General features: G+C 44.0%; 1 protein-coding gene across 5 annotated transcripts in view; it reads right to left on the minus strand.

Annotated features, from left to right (window-relative positions):
• Positions 1-24925, minus strand: part of ADAMTS2 (ADAM metallopeptidase with thrombospondin type 1 motif 2) — a 328102-nt gene that overhangs the window by 213468 nt on the left and 89709 nt on the right. For 2 of the 5 annotated variants that reach the window (XM_083728369.1, XM_083728368.1), the window contains exon 4: positions 8625-8986. Coding sequence is in view for 2 of the 5 variants with exons in the window: in XM_083728366.1 (XP_083584492.1) it covers positions 8625-8986; positions 10098-10209 (474 nt within the window). In the remaining 3 variants the exon portion in view is untranslated. Of the gene's footprint in view, positions 1-8624; positions 8987-9082; positions 9117-9608; positions 9726-10097; positions 10707-24925 lie in introns of those variants that run through there. The other 3 variants (XM_083728366.1, XM_083728370.1, XM_083728367.1) reach the window with 3 other exon arrangements.

The following is a 24925-nucleotide window of genomic DNA, read 5'->3' on the forward strand; positions in this document are numbered from 1 at the left end:
TATAAGGCAGATTCTTCCAAGGTCTCTATGGATAACCGCAAACATAGCTCCCCTGATGACCTTGGCTAATAGCCCCTGCTATTCCCACCTACCTACAAAGTCATGCTGTTCAGAAACTCATCTAGTCTTCGCTTCCTTCCCTTCCCTTTTGACCTTTCCGTTGTGGCGTCTCTCTTTGCCCTGGGAAGATGCATGCAAGCGCAGCACACATGCAAAGGGCTTTGTTAGGTCACTGGGCACACAGGCCTCAAGCAGTCGCAGTCAGAGCACAAGCTCCTTCCTCGATATTAATGACTGGCTGGAAGGCACTGATGGTCATTAACTCACCAAGATGTGCCTTGTACTGCGGTCACTACTATTAAGGAAGCTTAAATAGCACTACTGCTGTACCAGGCATTCCTAGGCAAATTAGCATCTGGGAAAGCAGCCAGAGAATTGGCTTTCCTCAAATATCTTTTAGGGATTATTTTGGAGTGCGTTTTTTCCTACTTTTATAAAAAGGAGCTCACTTGGTCTCACTCGCCACCTTTGTACAGAAATCCTGTCTGCCACAGCTAGGAAGCTGCCTGTGAGTCAGACTATTGGTTTATATAGCTCAGTATCAGGCGTGCAAACTTGAACATAAGATTTGGGGGGGTAGTAAGCCCCACCTCCATAATTGATCACATGACATGGTGCAGGCACACCATTTGAGTGGCAATGCCCATAAACATTGGGGGGACCTGGCTCCCTCTACTGGACCCCCTTGCTCCTAGGTGTTGGCTCCTATGCTCTGTATTGTCTACGGTCATGAGCTGGCAACACACTGAGGAAGTGGAGGAGGATCCCGGCGAGGGGCCTAGCCACAACTGGTACATACCAGGACAAGCTGAATATAGGTGAGGGGAGGTTGGGGACTTAGGAGATACTCACGGGACACTGGACAACATCAAGGGAGCTGCAGGCAGTTCACAGGAGCTAGAGGAAAGAGAGACATCACCAGAACCAGAGGTGCCCACGTCTCCAAGGACACAGCAGGCTCTGAGGCACTGGAAGCAGCAAGAAGTGCACTCCTTCAGGAGACTGAGGCAGGCAAGGGAACACAGAAACAGGTGGAGATCATGGGACTCTTTAGGTGTGGGAGGAGCTTGTGGTCACTCAGCTAGATTAGGCTCAGGGCAGCTGAGGATCATGTGCTTCGTCAAGGGGAGAGGTACAGCTGCTCAGCTGGAGTGAACTCAGGTGCATCAATCAAGTTTGGGAAGGATGAAGGGGAAGCAAGGCCTTTTTTCTGTTGATGGACCACAGCTTGGCTGCTTTGGGAACTGTGAGTTCAGAACTAACCCCAGGTTCCAACCCTGGATCTTCTGCAGTGGCGGAACCTGACCTGGCAGATTGACTTGGGACATTGCTCATTGTATTAGACCAGGAGTGCTATTTTGCCATTTGGGTTGTCTGACTACTCTCTAGTATTACCTGTGGGACTGTGTGCATTCTCAGGACTTACCTCTGGGTATGCCTGGGTTCAGGATATCCACATACTGAGTAGCAGTGGATTTCTAGGGGTTCAGACAGGGAGTCTCTCCCAGTGGTACCTAGAAATGCTGGGAGTTGAACCTGGGACCTTCTGCATGCAAGGCAAATGCTCTACCACTGAGCTACAGCCCTTAGGCCAGTCTTTCCTTCTCAGCCAATATGTATGTTCTCATGAAAGGCAGCCCTAAACATCTAAGAACACATACCAGGGAGTCTCCTGACTGGCTGCTAGTATCCCGCATAGGCCCACATGTCACATTTTCACCTGCTACGTGTTTGCTGCAGGGAGATTAGGTTAGACTGCAAAGACAGCTGCCAGGTAAGTTGTGAGGCAAATACGATGGTGGCATTGTGACATTGAGTACCAGGTTCAAACTAGATGTTACACAGAATGTGTTTCAAACACACATTCAACAGATCCCACTAGAGGACAGTTTTGACAGCAACTTACAGTACTCTTAATTCAGCCAGTTGGAATGAGCTTTGTTTGTTTTGAAATTATCTGTCAATGTCTTATCAGTCTTCTATTCCATAAATGAGTGGGATAGCATCTTTTAACCCTGTAGCTTGGGAAGAATTTCCTCCCCTCCCCAGCCCTCCTATCATGCTGTGATTTTGCAGGATTGTATTGAACAAAAGATTCTTGCATTGCCGAGGGTTGGGCTAGATCAGTGTTCCCCAACCTTGGGCCTCCAGCTGTTTTTGGACTACAACTCTCATCATCCCTCGCTAGCAAGACCAGTGGTCAAGGATGATGGGAATTGTAGTCCAAAAACAGCTGGAGGCCCAAGGTTGGGGAACACTGGGCTAGATGACCCTTGTAGTCCCTCAAAACTTTACAGTCCTATGATTCTAGCCAGTGCTTTTTTCTGGGGGGACACAGGGGTATGCATACCCCTAAACATTTTGTGGATCTAAGTTTGGCCTCATTCAGGGGCAGTATTTCAATATGAGTAGGAAAATGAGAGTACCTCTAAACATATTTTTTTAAAAGCACTGATTCGAACCATCACAATCATTGTTTTTAAATCTAGTTTTGATCTCAGTCACAGCAAGAATGATTTCCCACAAATAATAACTGGAGGGTACAAGCCCGGCTCTATATTTTGGGATGGGGCTAGGGGCTGGGCAGGTTGCCCTTGATGGATGCTGCCCCACCCCTGCCCCCAGCACCTGTTCCAGCACCCACTGCCATTTGGGCCATCCAGCAGTGACTCTGCTGCAGCTGCAAGCCTCCCCTCCCCTCTTGTGCTCATAAGTGAGTGAGATGACTAGGCAGCAGAGCTGCTATTGGGCAAGAACAAGCCCACTTACATGCAATGAAGGCTCACAGCTGCAGGGTAACCAAAGGGCACAGAGCACTGGGACTGTCCAGACAAAATGTCACCCCGATGGGACATGCTAGGGCACGTGAGCCCTGGAAAATGCCCCCGTGTGCTGGGCACTGACACCAGGCACAAATACAGATGACCTTACACTTTCCCATTCTCATCTCAACAAAACTTAACTGTCTGAGACCAGTAACAGAAACACATTTCCAGCAAACACATTTTTCAGTCAAGTCATGGCTCCCAAATTACCCATTTACCTTGTGAACCTCCCTGAGGCCTGCAGCTATAGGGCGGTATACAAATTTATTAAATAATAATAATTTCCAATGTTTAGATATCAGCATCTGATCAGGACAGTTTGGGCATTTAAGCCATTTCCTCCCATTCTGAACATCTCACGGTGAGAGGCTAGAACATAATTGTAAAACTAAAGTTGGTTAGAATGTCCTACTGCACTAACGTCTTCTCTCCTGCATTAATAACAACCACACAACACAAATACTGCAAGAGACTCAGATGTGTTTCTAAGAGTCTATTGTAATTATTACACAGCATTTGAGCTCAATGGGACTTACTTCTGAGTAAGCATATTAGAGATTTTGCTGACAGAACCAGACACCAAGCCCAAGGTATGAGGTTTAAAAACCTAAGACCAATTCAAAAAAGCAGGATGATGCAGAACTAAGAGCAAGAGCCTTCAGAACAACCAATATGCAAATCCTCACTGCTGAAATAAAATGACCATGACCAAACTCACTAATTAAAAAGTCTGAAATTCATATAGATTTTTGCCTAGCTTTACATTACAAACCATCTGCAAGAAGTTGAATCGATTTCAATGGAATCACTTTTAAGCAAATGGCTTTCAGAGCTACAACCTTAATCAGCTTTACTTTTGTCTCTCAATACTGCCATAAGTAAGGTCCAAATCCAACACACATTTTAAAGATGGCCGATTTGATTGGGAATTGTCAAACTATCTCTGAATTATTCCAATTCACATTTAGCATTCTCCCTCGGCCAATAAAGCAAGACGAGCGCAGCAACCCCAGAGTCGTCCGTGACTGGACCTAACGGTCAGGGGTCCCTTTACCTTTACCTTTAGGGATCGAATTATGTATCCATTCATTTATTTGAAATACTGCTACTGGTTTCTTACTGGTGGAAGCAGGTAAGATGATAATGTTGTGGTTTTGAATTAATTCACAAGGGCTGCCATTTCTCATGCAATCATAGAACCTGAAGGGACCTCCCACAGCCATGTATTCCAATTGCCTACTGATGCAGGAAATAGTCTTATGTGATCATCCAGTTGCTGCTTTAAAATGTATGGCATGGAGAGGGGTTATCATGGAGAATCCTAGTGTTGGACAAGAAGAAGAGCTTTGTGATTTTTTTCATCCCATTATTATGAAACAGGCCAGTTTCAAAACTGCATTAGAAATGGGACAAGGTGACCTTTCGCAAATACTCCCTAACTGCAAAGACAAAGCCTAAAAATATTGCTACAAAGCAAGAGAAAGGTAAATCCAGGTGTCTGACACTGCAAATCTATTATGGTATTTCAATTCATCCTTGTGTGAATCTAAAATCCCATAGAGCTTAAAACTTCCTCAGGGAAATTGGGAAATTGCCACAAGGGAGGACAGCAGAGAAGAATTTGCTAGCTCCACACACCCCTCTGTCCACATTTTCATCACCCTCCATGAGCTGGAAGGGGACTCTCAACAGCAAGGAACCTCTTGTATCCATGGAGGCTCCTCACCCATTCTGGTACCCTGGAAAGTCCGGTTCTAAAATGCATAAGGAGCCTCTGCGGATACAAGAGGCTCCCCAGCACAGTCAGCCACCTTCCAGCTCACAGAAGGCGATGGAAACCAGGGTGGCAGAGGAGCTAACATGCTTGTCCCTGCTGCTCCATCTCACACAGTAACGTCTCTCTTCCCATAACACCTGAAGATGGCTACAGCTGCCACAGAAGCTTTAAGGGAAGCACGTACATAAAGTACCATATTTTTCGCTCTATAACACGCACCAGACCATAACACGCACATAGTTTTTAGAGGAGGAAAACAAGAAAAAATATTCTAAACGAAATAATGGATATATGATTTTTGTGGTTCATGCTGTGGCCACAGACATGTGATCTGACAGTGAGGTTGGAGTAGCCCAATGCAAAAATCCTGAGGATCCATGTGGATCCATGCTTTGTAACCACGGAGGAGGGAAGGAAGGGGAACCATGGATCCTCTGCTCACGACTGCAGCAGATCCCCCCGCAACCCGCAGGCATTCGCTCCATAACACGCACAGACATTTCCCCTTACTTTCTAGGAGGAAAAAAGTGAGTGTTATGGTGCAAAAAATACGGTATTAGCAGGAAGGAAGTCTACTGGATAGTTAAGTCCGCAATGTGCAATGGTTGGGAATGGAGAGTTCCGGGAAATTTCAGGCAGGCTTTGCAGTGGCAGATTTTATTAGCCACACCCTCTCACTTCCCTCCCTGTGGATTTGGCAGGATCTTATAGTGACTGCAAACAGCTTTGGAGAGGAGCATGCAAATAACCAGGCGGTTATTCTCACAACCTGAGACAAATAGTGAGTCCTATCTGAGCAACAAGTTCAGCAAGCAGGCAGCCAACTAGTTTTTAACTGACATTACTAAGAAGAAACTAAACATATTTTCAAGTAATTGTGGTTTGGGCTCTGGCATTCTTTCACCATTAGAGGAGCACTATGGGAAGTGATTTTCCACGGTTTCATCCCCCTGCACTCTTGTAACGTTTAAAGCAGTAATATGGCGTCCTGAGCAAGAACAAAATGATCCCTCCACCCCCCAAAAAAATATTTCTTATTTTCACAATAATTCCTTTTGGCACTTGATTACACGTACCTGTATAAAGATAAGTGGTTATTATTATTATTATTATTATTATTATTATTATTAGCACCTCCTTGACTCAGCACCCAGTGCATGAGAACCACCTGGCCCAAGCCTAGGCACACAGCATCTGTGGCAGCCAAGTTACTTTGGTACCTGAGACATATAAAGGACCCATTTTCAGGTGTCTTGTGGGGCTGTATGCAGCCTGTAAACCATGGGTTAGACACCCGTAGTCAAAATCTATCCTAGATCTTCTGCTTGGAGTTATAGGATTGGAATTGCCCAAAAAAGATGTTAGATTGTTTTTGTATGCCACTACAGCGGCAAGACTTTTATTGGCTAAAAATTGGAAATCACAAGAAATACCAACAGTAGAAGAATGGCAGGTGAAGATGTTAGACTTTTTGGAGCTAGCCGACCTGACTGGAAGAATCCGCGATCAGAAAGAAGAGGAGTACCAAGAAGAGTGGAAGAAATTTAAAGATTATTTAGCTAAATATTGTAACATACGATAAGTAGAAATTATTTGAAAGTACCAAATGGGCCTAGGACTAGAGTAAGAATTAATTGTAAAATACTATGGATTTGGATAATTATGAAAAGAGAAGAACATTGTAAACTAAAGGCGTTAGAAAGAGGATATTGGAAAGCTGTTAAAAAGTGTTTCAATGAAATTCAGTAAGGAGGGATTTGAGGAAGTCAGTTAATAATGAAATTTAAATTTGGCTTTAAAGTATTAGGTATTTATATGTTAGTTTTTGTTGTTTTCTTTTTTAGTATTATAATGTTGTTTTTTCTCTTTATTTGTGTGTCCTATTTGTTATAAATTTGGAAAATTAATAAAAAAAATGGGGGGATCTATCCTAGATCAAGGATCAAAGACTGAATATGGATGCAACAATTTCAACCCTTTAATATATTTTTTTAAGGAGACATAAAAACTATGCTATCATTTCATGCAAAAGGAAAGAGAAAGCTGTTTTCAAGTTGCATACAATCAGTGGGATTCAACTAAGTTTTGCATGAAACGAGGCACACTTGTGCAATGGAATGTCCTTCTCCCGTGCCCCCTGCCCTGGAGAGTTGGGGAACAGGTTATGGTGTACACAGGGCGAGAAGAGGATGGAAAAGTCTTGTTGCATGAGAGACTTTGTTCCGCACACAAATACCTCACTTAGCACTATTTTGAATTCCACTCAATCATCCGTACCATATATCTATATTACATATTACTCAGTACTGCATCTCTTTTTTATTTTATGAATTACATATATGTAATTTTAAAAGTGCATACCTGTACATCAGGAGCACTCAACCTGTGACCCCAAATGTTGTTGAACTACAACTCCCATCAGTTCCAGCTAATGGGATGAGGGAAGGCACAGGTGAGCCACCCAGGGATGTGTAGAATGCCGTGTCTGGCTGCATGTGCTCCATTACTGTGGGGCTTTACAAGTTGGTGGCATCAACTTTGCTATGGAATCTATGTCTGAGGAGCCAGAAAAACACTTGCCATCTCCAGACCATCATCTGAATAACAAAAAGTGGCTCAAGTGCATTCTAAGATATATAAAGAAAAGCATACCTTTCTCTTTTGCCGCCCCCGCCGCCCCCCCCCCCCGCTTTTGCGCTGAAAACACCACTGATTAGGTGTTCTTATACTACTGGTTCATCATTCCATCATGAAGGAGGTTAAATGGGTAGGAGAATAAACTTGTCCAATAGACCTTGTCTTACTGGAGAGCCCAAGTCGATTAGGGTGACCTCCACCCAGCAATGCCAAGAGTTTTCCGCCATGGGATGCAGGAATGGTGCAGGAGTTGAAATGGTATCAAACGTTTTATCTGCTAAATGCCTTGTGGCCTAAGCTGCTAATAAGAGTACAAGAACACACACCCATCCACAACACCCACAAAAGTTGACAACCACATCTCCACCCCATGCCTCTTTCTTTTTAATCAGATTCTGAACAGAATTCAGACAGCACAGGCTTGATCTAGGCTTAAATCCATTTATCATATAAGTAGTGCCAGCTGTACATTAGGAAGCCTCTTTTCTCTCTCAAACAATATAAACAAGATGATACTGGATGTAATTAGTATTCATTCCCCAAAGTTAAACTAAGCAAACTTTGCTCTGCATAACAACTGAGTTTTTAAAAATATAGCTTAAGACACACAGTTTGGCCTTGCCACATTGGCTAAGGAATGGAAAACTGGAATTTACTTCTGACTATATATGTACAAATAAACAGCTCCTCAAATACATAGAATCACTATATAAGGTGCAGAAGCATAGGAAGTCCATAAAACCAGTTCCTTCTGGATTTCCCATGACTGAGTAGACAGATAGGAGAACTGTCATGAGGAAGACACCTTTCAAAAGAATAAAGACCTGACCCCAACCTCTGAACAAATTTCATTTCCAAATACAAAAAAACCCCAATCAATTTACCACAGAGCCTGTCTTTCAGCCTTATTATCTTGTCTTTTAAACACACACACTTCCATGGCCGCTGCTAAATTGAAAATGGCAGAGAATATTGCAAATATGGAAAATGTGCAGATGACGGCATCAGGTCACTGTTTTAGATGTGCTGAGAAGCTTCAGGAGGGCTATCTAGAGTTTCCTGTTGATAATTAGTGATTTGTCACAGCAGTTACGTGTCAGTTCAGAGTGAACTGGCTCCTCCGCTACCTATAAAGTGAGCTTTCTGCTTCATCACACCCTAGTTCATGTCAGGGAACATTTCCTTTATTTGATTTCACAATTAATATAACAACTGAGGTGTGATTTATTTTTATTTTTTTGGAAGGCAGAAGATCCACACCTTCCACATAAGAAAGAAAGAAAGTCATTCATCCTCTTAGCTACATAAACAACAAAGCATCTTACCAGCCCATCACAATTGCTTATCGCCACAGAAGCATTAGGCAAGTCGGTGATATCCCCAACATAGAAGCAATTCCCATGGAGAGGTTCAACGTAAGTGAGGTTGGAATCCTCCTGCCATTCAACAGTTGCCCCAGGAGCCACCAGCCTAGAGTTTGGTCTCAGTCTAAAGTGAAATTCTCTTCCAAAAACAGTGACATTGTAAAAAATTGGCTCGCTTGCAGCTTTGTGCAGAGAAGCCCCTGTGTCCCTTCGAAAGCGCCTCTCTGCTGCTCCCGATACGACATTGGAGAGGAACCTGCCCTCCGAGTCTGTGCTAGTTGGGATGACAAGACTGTATTCTTCTAGATCTCCCAGAAGGTAATCTAGGGAGAGAGAAAGAGAGAGCATGTGTAAATAATGAGTAATAATTAATGTCACGCTGAGTTTCCCCTCCTTGAGATCACTGCGCTGCATCCCACCATTGCCTGGAGCGGGCATCCCTTCCCTTTCTTAATGTGTCAGGCACCATCAATGTTCATTCAACTACGGGGTTAACACAGAGCAGAGGGAATTTCAGAGAACAGGGCGAGGCAGGCACCCGGCATCATCTCTCCAGCTGTTTTAGCAACACAGCCCATCTTGCTGACATCCCCATTCAGAGATGGTCAGGCATCAAGGATGCTCCCACCCTCCACTTGGGGAAGACACGTCTCCCAAAAAGAGATCAGCACAGTCTCTCTCCAGCAATTCCGTTTTTCAGCTAGGGCTGCCAAGAGAGAGAGATGCCCTGAGTGAGGCTTTCCAAAGGCAGAAAGTTTACTGTCACATCAACTTTAAAACTTTGACCTGCTTAATTTCCTCCCCAATCCCGATGTGGCTGACAATTGAACGAAGCTTAAAAGCTTGTGGTTAGCAGTCACAATGGAAAGGTTTCTTTTTTAATTATTATTATTATTATTATTAAAAATCCATGTCAACCGCTTGACCCAGTTCCCCCTCTCCTACTTTAATTTAAACAACAGCAGGGAAGAAAACTTAAGGCTCTGCCAGGTGTTTTATTCCGCACATGGAATTCCAAGAATTGACACGCTCAGCTCGGATCTTGCCATATGCGCCCGACTGTAAACAGAGTTCATTCGAGGTTCCCACTTCAGCGGGAAACTCTCCCCGTCCCGCGCCCCTCTCTCAAGAGATCTAACGCGATCCAACAAGCGATTTCTTCCCCCACCCCGTTCTCCCTCGTTCGCCCCCCGATCCCACCCCGCGCCCCACGGGACAGCACACCAAAAGTAGCCAGCCCCACGTGGCGGCGCGAAGAACCCCCTCCGAGCCCTTCGGTCCGCGTGGCGCAGAGAAGTCTGGCTGGCGGAAAGAAGGGGAAAGTGCTTCGCCGGCGAAGTTCAGCGAGAGCGAGAGAGCACCCCAGCCGGGAAGACCCGGACCAGGAGGTGGCGGCGGCGGCTCTCTCCAGGGCTGGGCCCCCGCAGCACTTACCTCCCTGCCCGGGACTCTGCGGGGCCCCCGGGGCCAGAAGGAGCGCCCACGAGCAGCAGCAGCAGTAGGCGGCGGCGGCGAGGAGCGCGGCGATCCCGCCCGGAGGACCCATCGCAGGCGTCGCGCAGCCTGGGGAGGCTGCCGAAAGTGCCCTGCAGGGGGCTCCGGCCACATTGGAGGGCAGCCGGCGCCGCCCTCTTGCCCGCGGCGGGGAACCCTCAGCCCCGGCGGCGCTCGCCCTGGCGCATCCGCCCTCCTCCTGCTCCTCTCCAGCGCTCGCTGAGCGGCCGCTCTCCCCGCCGAAGGCAGCAGAGACACCAGCAGGCGGCTGGCTGGGAAGCGCGCGGCGTGCGGGAGGGAAGTCCGCCTGATTGACAGAGGCGCTGCTGCCGCCGCCGCCGCCTTCGCCGCCGCCGCTTCTGCTGCACAGCCCAGCCTCGCCTGGCCTGGCTCCGGGGAGGCGGTGGTGGCGACGTCGGCGTCGGGCGCAGCAGCTCTGCCCTTTGCTTGGAGCCTCGTGGCTCCCGGCGCCCGCTGGGACCAAAGTCTGCAGCCGCTTCCCGTTACGGGACACTTTTCTCCGCCACGGCTTAGAGGCGGTTCCTGCGGGATCCTGACCATTCCCCGCCCAAGCCAACAAAACCCTGGCTCTGCTGCTCGGAGGAGAGAACGCACAGGAGGGATTGCACCAAAAGAAAGGGAGAGACAAACACACCTCGGAATCTATGAAGTTGTTCGGGAGCGGCTGCTGCTGAAAGGAGGCTCCTGATCTAGCAATCTCCCCCCCCCCCCTTTCCTGGGATCTATAGTCTGTTTGGAACGGGTGCGCCTGATTTCCCCCAAACTCAGAGATGTGTTTGCTCTCATGATCACCCCCACAGAATAAAACTTTGGCAATCTTGTGGTGTTGGGGCTTCTTCCTCCCCACTCACTGCCCAAGAACCCCTCTTATGTTCTGTGGATCGTGGTGACTACCACAAGTTATTAGATTCCCCTGGACTTTGCATCTGACTGCACGTTGCACCAAACATTCTGGGATCCCTAAGATCTTGGTTTTGGGGATCCCAGCCTACAGCAGGGAAAACCCTACCACCTCCTGAAGGTTTATCAGCCCACCCCCTATATTTCAAAACTTAATAGTGTTTCCTTGTTCTGCATGGAGAATCCGCCTGCCCTATCCTAGTTTCACACACAACCAAACTTTCAACAGCGATCTTTCCTACACTTTAGTTAGAGGAGTAAGTCCTGCAGAATTCAGTGGGGCAGTTCTCCGTAAACACATCATAGGATTGGAAGAATAAAGAGCTGGAGGCAAACGGGGAGAGAGGGAGCGGGCAGAGATCTTATAAGGTGGGTTCAACTTAATTCACTCTTCCTCATTTCACAGTCTTCTACCGATCAAATTTGCATTTAAAAACAAATGGAATCACACCCAGATCATTGCTGTGGCACTGAATTAATTACTTTAGTCTGCAGCAGGGATCCTGCAGAATCTCAATACTGTTCATTTGTAGCCTAAGATTTTTCTTCACGTTGAAATGCCTGCATTAACTATAGTGGTACATGCTTAATTCTCTTCCCCATTGCTATACATTCTTTGGGTGTGATCCAACCAAAGTAAAATACTTTTGAGCCCCACTGGTTTTAAATAACATGCTTAAATTATTGTCACTGAAGCCCAGGGGACTTCAAACAGCCTAGCATCCTAAGCACATTAACTTGGAAGGAAGTCTCTGAGTTTTATGGGACTTCTTCCTGGAATAATTTCATTTAGGTTACTTAACTTATGTGGGTTCATAGCCCTTCATTTAGCAACAACCAGTTGCCTTTGGTTTAGTATAAGGTTACTGGATTTTTTTCAATGAATCCGGGGACACTTTTCAACTTCAATGGATTTTGTATAGGGACTGATTTGTAAATCTGGGGACGGGAAACGGGGACGTCTGGTAACCTTAGTAGTGATTCTTTCTAAACTTGGGTTTTATAAGACACCTGGAATGGGTTTTCCCCAGAAAAGGCAGTAGTTTCTTCTCTTGTCCTCTTCTCTGCCTGCTCCAGTTTTAGTCCCCTCCCCCACACTTTTGGTTTAGACTCCAAGCAAAATTGTGTCCATGCATCATTGTTCTGAGCTCTCTCTTAACACACATCTCCATAAAGTTTGGCAGAATATTGTCAGAGAAACAGGATTTTTATTCCTTAAAAATACCTTGAAAACTCAACCATTTGATAGAAATTGCCCAAGTCCAACTTACTTAAGATATTAACAGTGCTTTAATGTATTCACAGGGCTGCATGTGCATTATCTAGTTATAATGTTAGGAATCTGATATGAGAAATTGTAGTAGAAGTTGCTCCCAGTACCAGTCACCACATGGAAGCAGCTTAAGGTCCAAATAGTTGACTGTTGCAGAAGCTAAGGCTCAGTAAAGCATTTCCAAACATAGATATATACAGCTCTTAGGCTTTTGTAGATACAGATACATACAAGTAGAAAGTATCTCTGTTGTTCCAAATAAACTCCAGCAATTCAAGATGTAACACTGGACAAATTACACCAAGAGACTAACTAAATCACAGACTAACCAACTGAGCTGACATACATTAATCATAGATATAGTCAGTGCATTGGGTCATTACCAACTGACCTTACACCTGCGATTACCTCATCCATTGGGTGATTTATGCTCATGTAGGAAATTAACCCTTATGTTTAGTTACTCCAACATAGCCAGCCATTTGCCTACATCAGCAGCCCCAGCTGGAGCTTCCAAACCAAGTCCAAGGGCAGTCCCACATACAGCACATTGCAGTAATCCAGGATGGGATCAAAGGTTGAACCTTCCCTCCCTGTACATTGTGGTCCTGATTCACAAGAGACCACCAGCACCACCCCAAGTTTACTATTATAAGAGTAACCAAGAAGTTAGTTAGTTTGACTTTCAGAGGTTGGATAAAGTCTCAGAAACCTGTGCTTTTTGGCACCACAAAATCAGCTCTAAGGCTGCTAATTCAAAGTGTTCAGAAATGATGTATCAAATCACCCAAAAGCACTGTACTTTTTTTTTTTTTACAATGGGTGCTTTGTATTCATGTTTCTTTCTAAGCCTTCTGAGTACCCTGCAAAGCCACAAAGGCTAGATGCTTTAAAAATAATAATTATAAGATTCTGTCAATCATACTCCCAGCCTCTTAGAAACCCCTGAAATTCTGAATCTCACCAATTAAACAACAGATGCTGCCAGCTCTGCTCTGGTGCTCTGTCCATGCAAGATAACTATGTTACTCTCAATTTAGCTGGTAAATTTCTGCTTCTGCCCTTCTGGCCTGTCACTTACAATCCCTCAATCACTTTTCCTCTAGTCAATACCCCTAATTTGTGAAGAGTTTCTCTTTTAGTGGTCTGTCTCCTATCTGAAACGGATACATTCCCGAGTTACAGGATGAGCTACATCCTTGTAACTTTTCATCTTCTGTAGCATTTGGCTCACTTGCCTGGACCCAGTTTAATGGCCCATATCAAATGCTTGATCTTAATTGTCCCTCTATGTTTCATCTCCCATCATCGTTCATAAAATATCGTTGTTACCTTATCTTTCATCAGCCATCTGTATTTAATGATGGGTATAATTGTTTTTTGATGACTGGTACAACTCCCTACCCCACTCAGTTCCTAATGTGCTGCTGATTTACTGCCTTGGTATTAATATTCCAGCCCTGTGGTGTATCTCAGGATGTTTTAGAAATATCTGCTTCCCTTGTATAAATATTTGGATTAATTTAGCTAATTATCAGTGGAGCATTTGATTATCCTCCTAGGAAATGTTGCTATTTGCTGCTGCCGCCTTCTTGATTATATCTTTATTTAGTCAATGAGAGACAGATAACAAGACAAAGGGGTTTTTTTTTGGGGGGGGGGGTTACAAAAAAAATATTCAGTGAAGATTTTACATAGAAAGAATTCCTTGGTCCATCTCAGGAACAGTGCCTTATATTAAGTCAAACCATTGGTCCATCTAGTTCAGTATAGTCTACACTGACTGACAACAGCTCACCAGGGTTTCAAACAAGGTGATGCCAGGCTTGGTCCTGCTAGCAACCCTAATTTTGGATGAGAAAAGGGAACGGCAGTAGAGCTAGAATTCTAAGACTTCTGTTTGACATAGCAAGACCCCAATTCACAAAACAACAGACAAAGGTGCACTGCCAGCTGGAGGGCACAGGCACCACTGTAGTCACTTCTTAGGCAACCAGGTCCAATGGCACACTACTGAAAGGATGCTAGCCACTGGGGACGGGAACTAGCTTAGTGGTAGAGCATCTGCTTTGCATGCGGAAGGTCCCAGGTTCAATCCCCAGCATCTCCATGTAGGTCTGGGAATGTTCCTTGCCTGGAAACCTGGTGGGTCCATCACCAGTCAGTGTAGACACTGCTGAGCTGGATGGACCAATGGTCTGACATGGAACAAGGCATCTTCCTATGTCCCTATGATGACTTGCTGAAGGGCCAGCCAACCACTCACTGCAAGCTGCTTTGTGTGTGGGAACCAATGCTGCCAATGCTAGTCTTTCTCAATCCTGGTATTTTGATCATAGCACAGCAGCTATGAGGTACACCAGACTCAGCAGCATCAAGCTGTGGTTCCAGCCTCCCAGCCCAGCTCTGCAGACTCAACTTCCAGTTGCACAGTGGTTACACTGCCTGACTCCTATTGCTCCTAGGACTCTCGCAGGACCATAAACAGTTCCTGCTTCTCCAGCTACAGTGGCTGCCTTCTTCCAGTCAGTGGGGCCCACACATTGCTGTGGCCTATGGAGGAAGGGCCAGAATCTCTTTGGTGGGTTTTTTTTTTTAAGTCTTGGCTATTCTCCCATACTTTAATGCTTGAATCTTGTGTCTTGTCCTTGCCCCCATCCCACTTGCTTTCATGCTTGTGTGTGTGTTATACAGAATAATTGTGCTGACGAGCTATAGTTCAGCTCTAGGAAAATGTCTGATAAAGCAAAAAGAAAGAAAGTAAAGCGGGGGATCTTCGCATTGAATAGGTTTGCCTTGGGTTCCATGGCAGGAGAAAGGCAATAATACTGTATAAATAAAATAACTGACCTCACTAACCCAACCATTTCTTAAATAATAAGCACTCTCCTAAAAGTGACATCTGCATTAGCTTTCCTCTTATTTCTTTTAAAGTTTTAGGCCATTTCCTCATTGCTTGCATTTTCTGCCTGGAGACTCAGGTATAATTGTGTGGTTTTGGTTTGACTTTGTTGGGAAGAAAGGAGCTTGACAAAATGTGGCTTTTGGCACCTTCAGAAAGCAGCCATTTACCGGTATATGACAGCAGCAGGGGCCGACTCCAAAATAAGTCCTTAAAAATTAGGCTATGGTGCCCCAGAGCACATAACAAAGGCTGAGTGGGTTTTTTGTTTTGTCATGAAGGGAGACATTATTTCTGTGGTCCTTTGGGTTGCTTCATAATGCAGTGCTTCTAGTAGCACCAGAACAATGGCCACCACATTCACACATGGCCATTCTCACACCTAGCTGCCCAGCACAGCTGTTGAATCAAAGTGCTACAAAACAGCCTCTTCTGTCTAGTCAGACCTGGAATTTGTCCTTACTGTGCTGATGGTTTTCTGCCTTTCTGTTGTCTTATAGGCTATCAATGAGGTCAGAATGTTATATTTTTGGGAGAGTGGCCACTTCCTGACCCCAAAATGGCTCCAGAATTGTTAGTAGGAGCATGGCAGGAGAGTAGGGTCATCATGTTATTAGTTTAAATAAGTTATTATTTAATAGGCATTTGAATTCTTGCTTTCTTTAAATGAAGATCATCATTTTATTTGCTTCCTCTATTTTTGTCCTGCCCTTCCTTCAAGAAGTTCAGGGTGGGCTACATGGTTGCCCCTCCCAGTTTATCCTCACAACAAGCCTGTGAGGTAGATTACATTCATGCCACCCATTTAAGACACATTATTTTAAAGCACATATAAGGCATGTGACTTCTACCAAAGAATCTCGGGAACTGTAATTTACTCCACATGGAGCTTAACCCCAAGTGCTCTTAACAAACTACAGTTCCAATGATTCTTTAGCAGAAGCCAGGTGATTTAAATGTATGATGCAGAACTGATGGTTGAGGGAGAGTGTGAATGTCCCAAGGTTACCCAGTGAGCTTCATGGGTTCCTCCTGGCCCTGTACTCTTCATAAGTCACTGCAGCATCCCAAAAGAGAAACTTCATTCCTGCTCAGCTTCTCCATTGCTGTGCTGCTATGAAATGCACAGGAGGAGCACATATGCAGCCAAAACTAGACCCAATAATGGGGAGTGGATGGATTCGGACCTAAGAGGTTGCCTTATTTTGGGTCAGACCATTAGTCCATCTAGCACAGAAATACCTGTTTTGACAGGCAACTGCTCTCCAGGTGTTTGAGGGCTAACCTAGTTCTTAAAAACCACAAATATTTCCAGTCCTATGATTGTAATATGGTGTGTTTATTCTCTAGTGTATTCTTGTGCTAGGATATCTTTGTAATCTCCTCATCTGAATTGTAATCTGTAGAAGAGCAGGATATAGATAACAAATAACAATGAGCTATCTAATCATGTTGGCTGGAGATGCCCGGGCTTGAACTTGGTACCTTCTGTATGGAAAGCATGCATTCTGCCACTGAGCCATGAATGACCTCTCCTCAGGGCAGGATAGATTAATGGAGGAGATAAAAAATGGTGTTGTCTCAAACTGCTAGGTTGTGCAACCATAATGCCCCTGTGTTACTGAAATCACTGTGACTTTGGATTTTCGTGGGAGCAGGTAAACGCTCAGCAAATATTGTTCATAGCCACTAAAATCTGACCATCATTTTACATCTTCAGATAATGGTTGCTATAGAGTTTCCTGTTTTATTGTGTGTGTTTTTACGTTTTAAGCTCTTGTTGCTGTATCAATTGTCACAAAACAATGTGCAAGCCTTCAAGCTCTCCAGAATGCTCTACCAGGTGAAGGAAGTAAACAAAGTGGGGAGGAGGGGGAAGAAATCCACCTTGGCAAATAGGTACTGATAGATTTATCCTCCACAAATTTGGCTACTATTTAAAGCCCCTTTAAAGCTATCTAAGCCAGTGGCTTGCACCCCATTTTCTAGTAGTTGAATTCCATTAGTGAATTATGTGCTCTGTGAATAAGTTACTTCCTTTCATCTATTCTGAATCTGCAATATCAGAATAACCCTGTCTTAGAATAACAGAATGGTAGAGTTGGAAGGCACTCTGAAGATCATCAATCTGACCCCACTGCAATGCAGGAATCTCAGCTAGGTCATACATGACAGATGGTCATCCAACCTCTGCTTAAAAATCTCCAAGGAGAGTCCACAACCTCGCATGGGAGTCTGTTCCACTATTCAACAGCTCTTACTGCCAGAAAGTTCTTTCTGATGTTCAGTTGGAATCTCCTTTATTGTAACTAGACTCCATTGGTTCGGCTCCTAACTTCCAGAGCAGGAGAAAACAAGCTTGCTCCATCTTCCATTGAGATATTTGAAGATGGCTATCAGATCTCCTCTCAGTTTCCTCTTTATCAGACTAAACATACCCAACTCACTCAACCTTTCCTTATAAATCTTGGTTTCTAGACCCTTGATCTTGGTTGCCCTTCACTGTATATGTTCCAACGTCAATATCCTTTTTAAATTGTGGTGCCCAGAACTGGACATAGTACTCCAGGTGTGGTCTGACCAAAGCAGAATAGAGTGCAATTGCTATATATTTGTCTTTTTCCGGAGAAGGGCATGATAAAAGGTGATGCATGGATTGATGGCTGTGGTCAATGGATAGGGCAGTCAGATTGGGCACTCTGTTAGGCACAAGTTGATGAAGATGGAAAATCAAGGAAACAAATTTGGGATGCATAACAAAGAAGCAATTTGCACCTGGAAACTCAACATCCTGGTGCAAGCACATTCTTGTTGAAGAATGCAAATTCATGCAGAAGGTAGTTTGGTGCCCGCAGGGAGGGAAGGGAAATTGCTGGATGTTTCTAATTACCTTTACTCATTTCCACAATGCAATAAAACCACTTGCATGCAGATATTTAACTTCTAGCAATTCAGATGTTGACTCTAAGCATAACCTTAATAAGCAGGGACAGAGTTCATTTTGTGACCAGGGAGACAGCAGCCTCCTCCTTTGGCTGTATAGCCCTGGATGCTAATTAGTGTGCCATGAGGCCTGAGGATCCTTAACTTTACACCATGATAAACAGGAAGAAGAGTTACTGCTGGACTCAGTACGCTTGAATTTCTGCCAGTCTGAAAGACATCTTAGGGAATCAGCTTCAAGGTCACAATTAGACTCGATGGACAGAATAATTGCAGTGCCCACATTTGCAAAAAAAAACTGTTGCCCTGTTACTGGCTCCAAGACAAACTTAGGAGCACCAACCCCCATTTCCAGCATGCAGCTGGGGGTCCGTTTTGGAGCTACTGAACCAAATCACAGCTCACTAGGCCTTCAGTAAATTTCCTATTTCCACTGCCTGCCTGAGACTGCAAATACAGGCAAGTGCAGTACTTTAGCTGCCAGGCTGTATTCAGCACAATGAGATGAAAGTTGTGCTGGGAACTGTAGGCAGCCTCTACAGGACTGCAAAGGTGATAGTGAAGGGTTCTCGCTTCTGTTCCTCTCTGCTTCTCCTTATTGTCCTTGCTTCTACATCAAGTCCTTGCCAATCACAGGAGCATTTCAACAGCAATAGCAGTAAGCATCGGGGGGGGGGGGGGAATGGAAACATGGGGCAGCAGGGAGACAATGAACTTTCTGTTTGCTTTTTTTTTGGGTGCTATGCATAAATTTTTGGTACGATGGTAGTTTATTGTGTTTTCATTTAGTGGAATGTTTTCATGCACCTTTCTCATACAAATGGGGACTTAAGGCAGCCAACAAGAAGTCGCTGGGACAAAATTAAAACCAAGCAAAAGCATCAAGAAACACAAACAACAAGGCACAAATGTTCAAATAAACAAACTGACAATTCCAGCAGCCTATCTGCCAATCCAAAACAGGTTTTTTTCTTTCTTTCTAAAACTTAATAAAACAAAACTTCAGGTACACAAAACTCTGGGAGAAAGGATGGCCTTTGCCTAGTGCCTTTGAGCCTACAAGAAAATGAAGAAGGTGTCGGGAGGGTCTCTTGCAGAAGGTTCCACAAATGGGGCTGAACCATAGAAAAGGACCTCTTTCACACCCAGGGAAGTATCTCTAATGATGCTCTCAGCAGTCAGGCACATCCATAGAGAAACAGGCATACCTTCAGGTACCCCTGTGTCACAGCATTGAGTGCTGTAGGGGTTCAGGTTCAAAATGGCTCACTAAACTAATGAAGTGGTACTGATCATCTTTTCGTTTCCACACTGGAGCATCATGCCATTTTTGAACTAATGTGAAAAGGTGAATTCCTCCCCTCATAAGAGTGGCAGTGGTAACTCTGGAATGTCCAACTGTCAGAGGAAAAACAAAATGTCCCGTGCACTTTCCTCCATCAAACAGATACTCATTCTTTGAGAACAAAAGTCGCTTTTTGAAGTTATAATCCATCTCTGTTCAGGAGAGCAGTTTGTGCATTTCATCTTCCAAATCAGAAAAATCATTACACAGCAACCCCTGAAAGACCTTTTTTTTAGCTTCCAGCTCTGGTTAGAAAAGATGTTTTGATTGTGTGTACAGAGAAGTCAGTCATCAAAATTAGATAAGCTTTTTTAAAAAACAAACAAACAAATGAAACTCCGAAGTCTTTATTTCTTGTTTTTGTTCTATATGGAAATGATTTGTTTGGGCATATATATATATATATTCTAAAGTGGTTGAATTAATTTAATGGGGAGTTTCCAGATGGGCTGCATCCAGTCCTGTTTTCTGCCATGGTCTCAAGCTGTCTGGAAATCCTGCTATTGAAAGGTCTGTTGCAGGAAGAGATAGTGCAGCCACTACCTTGTGCCTACCACTGGTCCCTTTCCTGAGATAGGGATGGAGGAGAAACACAGTTGAGACCAACACCACATAAAGAGTACATAGCTGAACAGAGATTTGCATCCAGGTATGTCTGATTTAGGGGCCAAACTAAATGAGATGGCATTCACACAATTAGCACTTGTGCTTTTCCAAAGCAAATTGAAGACACGGGGGGTCCCCCCCCAAACTGGTATGCTGGAAAGTGCAGGGGGCTTTACCATGGCTCCGATCTGGATCATCCACCCTTACCTACCTGCTGTTTGCAGTCGAAAAAGCTCCAATTCATGCAACGTCCATCACTTTATGCAGTATGCTACTACACTGACTCCTTTTCCTAACTTTCATCTTGTATTATCATGTTGTAAAGAAAAAGTGATATATTTGGTGACAGATCTAGGATAATAGGCTTGTTTACATCCGCTAATTCTGTAAGCATGCTCAAATATAAAATTGTGCATTTCACCTAATGCCAAGATGGGGACAAAATGACTAGGCAGAAAACAACCGGCAATCTATATTCAAGCTGAGACTGCTTCACAACCCAATTCCTGCATGCATTTACTTATTTCATAAGGCTGGGGGGAGGGACTTTCATGGGATGGGGGTTTCACTGTGTGCCATTATCTCTGGCCATGTTTTATCGCTGATTCATGTTTTCAGATATACTGCAGTTGCGTAGTCAGGCCTTATCATCATTTCAAGAATCAAGAGAGAGAGGAACAGAGGGAGGAAATTTATAGAGCAAAAGAGAGAGTGTATGTCAATACAGATAAACAAATGGCAGGCTCTAAGAAATCCTTTCAAACCTGGGAGAAGATGAAAATGGAAACTGAGCTGCTCAAAACCTGTTTAATGCATTTTTATGTGACTCTGCTCTCACAGATCTGGACTGAAAGAAGTCCAACTTAAATAGCAGCGCCACACTGAACATGATTAGGGGATGGGGAATTACGGGGACAAGAAAACCTCAGTTAATGGAGAAGAATGAATATTATTTCATTGATTCATCTTGGTTTCCTCACACCCTGTATGCATATGTCACTTACATTTTGAGTCCTTCATTGACTAGTGATGACTTTCAAAATTACAGCAAGCTGCACTGGTGCCATAGGATAAGGTAGGGAAGTGGTGTGTATAATGAACATATAAAATAAGATCCTTTTTCCACACTGCAGTATGATAGGTCACATCATGCTCTGCATGTGTGGCTGTGTTGCACTTTTTCCTCTGGGTAATGCACTACATCAGGCAAGAGCTTTCTTTCCTCCATTTCACATGCTGCAAATAACATTTCTAACAGTCAGAGCCCCCTTCACTCTGTCATTATCTCATGACTTATTCACACTTACCTTTCCTGCGCATTTTCTAGGCATGGCCTGCACTTTAAAACTCCATGTCTGGATCCTTCCCAACAAAACCCACCCTTTACTGCTGAATTGGAGCAAACAGCAATCCATAGACAATCCAAATTCCATTTGTTGCCCTTCAGCTTTAAAGAGCAGGTTTTCACAGGGAAAGCTCCAGGGAGGAAAAAAGGAGTGCTCAGACACAGAACTTTAAAGCATGGACCTGTGCCTGGAAAGAGCACTGCAAAAGGTACGTGTGGGTAAGCCTTTAAGTTGGGTGAACTCCTTAGGCAAGCAATTATCTGTCAGTCCCACCTATCTATGGTATGGGGCTAATGATATTGACGTATTCTATTGTATTGTTACAGGGATAATACATGTGAAGAACTTTGAACAATCACAAAGCCCAATATATGCTAAATATTATTGCAAAAAATCTTAATCCAGTCAAGCACCGTACAACATCTGTGCAAGGAGGAACTGCACAGGGCTCAACAGAATTCTGTCCCCACTATTGCCACCATTGTGAGAGGACCTTGTGGCACAAGGCAATATGGAAACAAGTGGGAAATCTTCCTCATCCCCCTCTGTACCGGCCCTAGCAAGCAACTAATGCTCCAGGGAATGGGAAGAAGGCTTCTATTAGGCCTTGTGGAATTTTCTCATTGCTGGTGCAGTTGGGAGAGCTACTGGGAATGCTACTGAAGCAATGCTTTGCGAGACAAAATGATGGTTAGATAGCCCTTCAACATGCAAGACTCTGAAATACATTAGATGTCTCTGAATTTATTGTTAGTCCTCTATTTGAAATGACCAAATGTGGGTGGGTGACAACTTTTTACTGAGTCTGGAGAGTTTCTCCAACTAAGGTAGAACCACCTTGTTGCTGATGCCCAGCAGTGTTTGGGTTTAGCAAAGCTGCATTCAACACTACTACAGGATGGTATATTGCACTCTTCTGTAACTTGGTGTCTTCCAAATGTTTTAGACCACAACTCTCATCTTCCCTGACCATTACCTATGCTGGCTGAGAGTGATGGGAGGTGTAGTCCAACATGTGTGGAGAGCACCAGGTAGGAGAAGGTTGATGCAGTCAGATGATATAAAATCATGACCACTAGCTTGCATACATTGTGTCACCATAAGACTTTGTAAGGGCAGTACCAGATGATCACATAACCGTCAGAGGACATGCCTCTCCAATGTATAAGTATTGGGGAGAAATGCATTGTGCAATCTCAAAAGGGAAGTTTTAATAACAGAATGTGACACGGGTGGAAATCCTGAGGTGTTAGATTTGAAGAGAGGCTGTGAGGAACAAATAGTAATAATAATTTCCGTCTGAGAAATTCTATTGTTACATAGAATAAGAAATGGAGACACAAGTGGTGCTTTCATGTTACCAACAGATATTCATTTACAATGTTGAACCCAGTTTTCTGCAGTGCTGCTGCTGTGGGTTCCACGTGGCCAACCTCTTCAACAGCCTCCTTTAATTAGCTGGCACCAGGCCTTGGTTCCAAGATAGGAAAGTAACATTTAAACCAGCCAATCACACTAGAGCCTGAAGTGTTTTAAGCCTTCAGAGCCAGATTCACTTCAGTATAATAAACAAAGACAATTTTAAAGGATATATGCAGCATCTGTTTGTTTAAAACCCTACACCAAGGGATTTTTTAAATAAAAAAACTCCCCCAAACTAAATCCAATGATCTATTTTATTTTGAATATGAAGTATTCATCTTCAAAGAAGCTTAGCCACCCTTCATTGTGCAACTTGATCCTGCATCTGTCAGTTTTTGTTCTGCTATCTGTTGTAAGCACTTTCCTGAGAGATGCCTTTCTCTGAAAAGGATGGAAGAAAATGAAAGCTTTATTTTCAAGTCAGGATACGGGGGCAGACATTTCCAACTGAGACACAAATGATGGGTGCCAGAAAATCGTAAAAGAATTCAGGAAGATGGTGAGGCTTGTAGACCTTGGCAATGGAATGGGAACCTCGACGTAAAAGAAAGTGTTGAAAGAGTCTGGGCCAATTTCCATAACCCCAAATTGGCTATTGTTACACAACTTACTAATGTGCTTTATAGGTGGTCATGCAGCTGCTAACCCAGTTACTGTAGTTGAAATGTCTTGGAGTATTAAGGAGCTTTTAGGCTTCTCAAGTGCCAAGCTGACACAGGTAACAAGTCGTCTGGCAACCTACCTCTAAGGCATCTACAACTGGCGTTCATAGGTGACCTGATGTGTTAAACTCTGGACCCTAGCACTACAGTTAAGTGTGGAATAATAATTTATTGTCTAGAAAGAAAATATGCATAAAACAGCTGAATTTGTGGGCTACAGCCTTTTCTTCATTGTAATGAAAATCATAGCCATATTTCCTCGGCAAGGTATCCTTGCTCTTGTAGTTCTGCAAATACTTTTCTTTACTAGAAAAGCAGTGAGCATTGGACGGTTTTAAAACATTCCACAGGAAAACCATTAAGCAGTGGTATTGAAAGTATGTTTTATTAGCAATGCTAACAATCTTTACGACAATAATGGAGAAAGCCAATGTTTCCATATGTTGAAGGGAGGAAGTATGGGTAAATAGACAGATACTTCTAAAACAATGAGAGTGGGGGTTCTGGTCTAACAGTCCAAGCATGCATTCCAGCCTCACTCCTGAAAGTTGCTTAATGACATTTCAAAGAGATCTGCTGTATGGGAATTCTTGTTTCTTTGCTGCTTAACAGTTAGGTTAGGCCAAGCCCACACACCAAGCTTATGGAGTTAAGGGGCTAAAAAAAGGTATTAATCACAGCTTATTTGCCATGCCTTCCCCTCTGTACAGATTTTGTCCAGATGCTGTGGGGGAAATGAACTCACCAAGCAAGTGGCATGAGCAGGTTAGTCCAACACTCCAGTAATGTAAGAATTCCACTTTCCCCTGGGAGCATTAAAGCATTCTGGATGGCATCCAGAGGTTAATGGGAGCAATTCCACTGAGCCTGATCCCATGCGTTATCTACAAAGCATTTCAACCAATTCCTAACTAGTAGCAATAGTTCATTGTTAGAAGCAAGAAATCTTTGCAATACCCTTTCTGTGAACTTGTGTGACTTGTTAATGGGTTGCACACCTATGTCAATTTACCAAATCAAACAGGTTCATAAAGTTGGCACCTTGACAGTAACTATCCCATGCACTACCACCACTGAATTCAATTGCATCTAGGGTTTCAGCCTCAATGCAGTTAAGTTTTTTAAAAAGTCTTTCCTGGTTTGGGGAATGTGGGGGGGGGGGGGAGTGATAGGTTAGAAATCTGAAAGTCCATGAAGCCTGCATATTTCCTTAAAAGAAAGCCCAGTTGTGTTCAATGACATTTATGTGCACTTACATAGAGTAAGCCCCACTGAAAGTGCTAGGATTCACTTGAGAGCTAAACTACATGCAATGCCATTCACATTTTCTTTTGTCCTTGTGTGGTTG

Source organism: Podarcis gaigeae (genome assembly GCF_964106915.1).
Source record: "Podarcis gaigeae genome assembly, chromosome: 2".
Lineage (NCBI taxonomy): Eukaryota > Metazoa > Chordata > Lepidosauria > Squamata > Lacertidae > Podarcis > Podarcis gaigeae.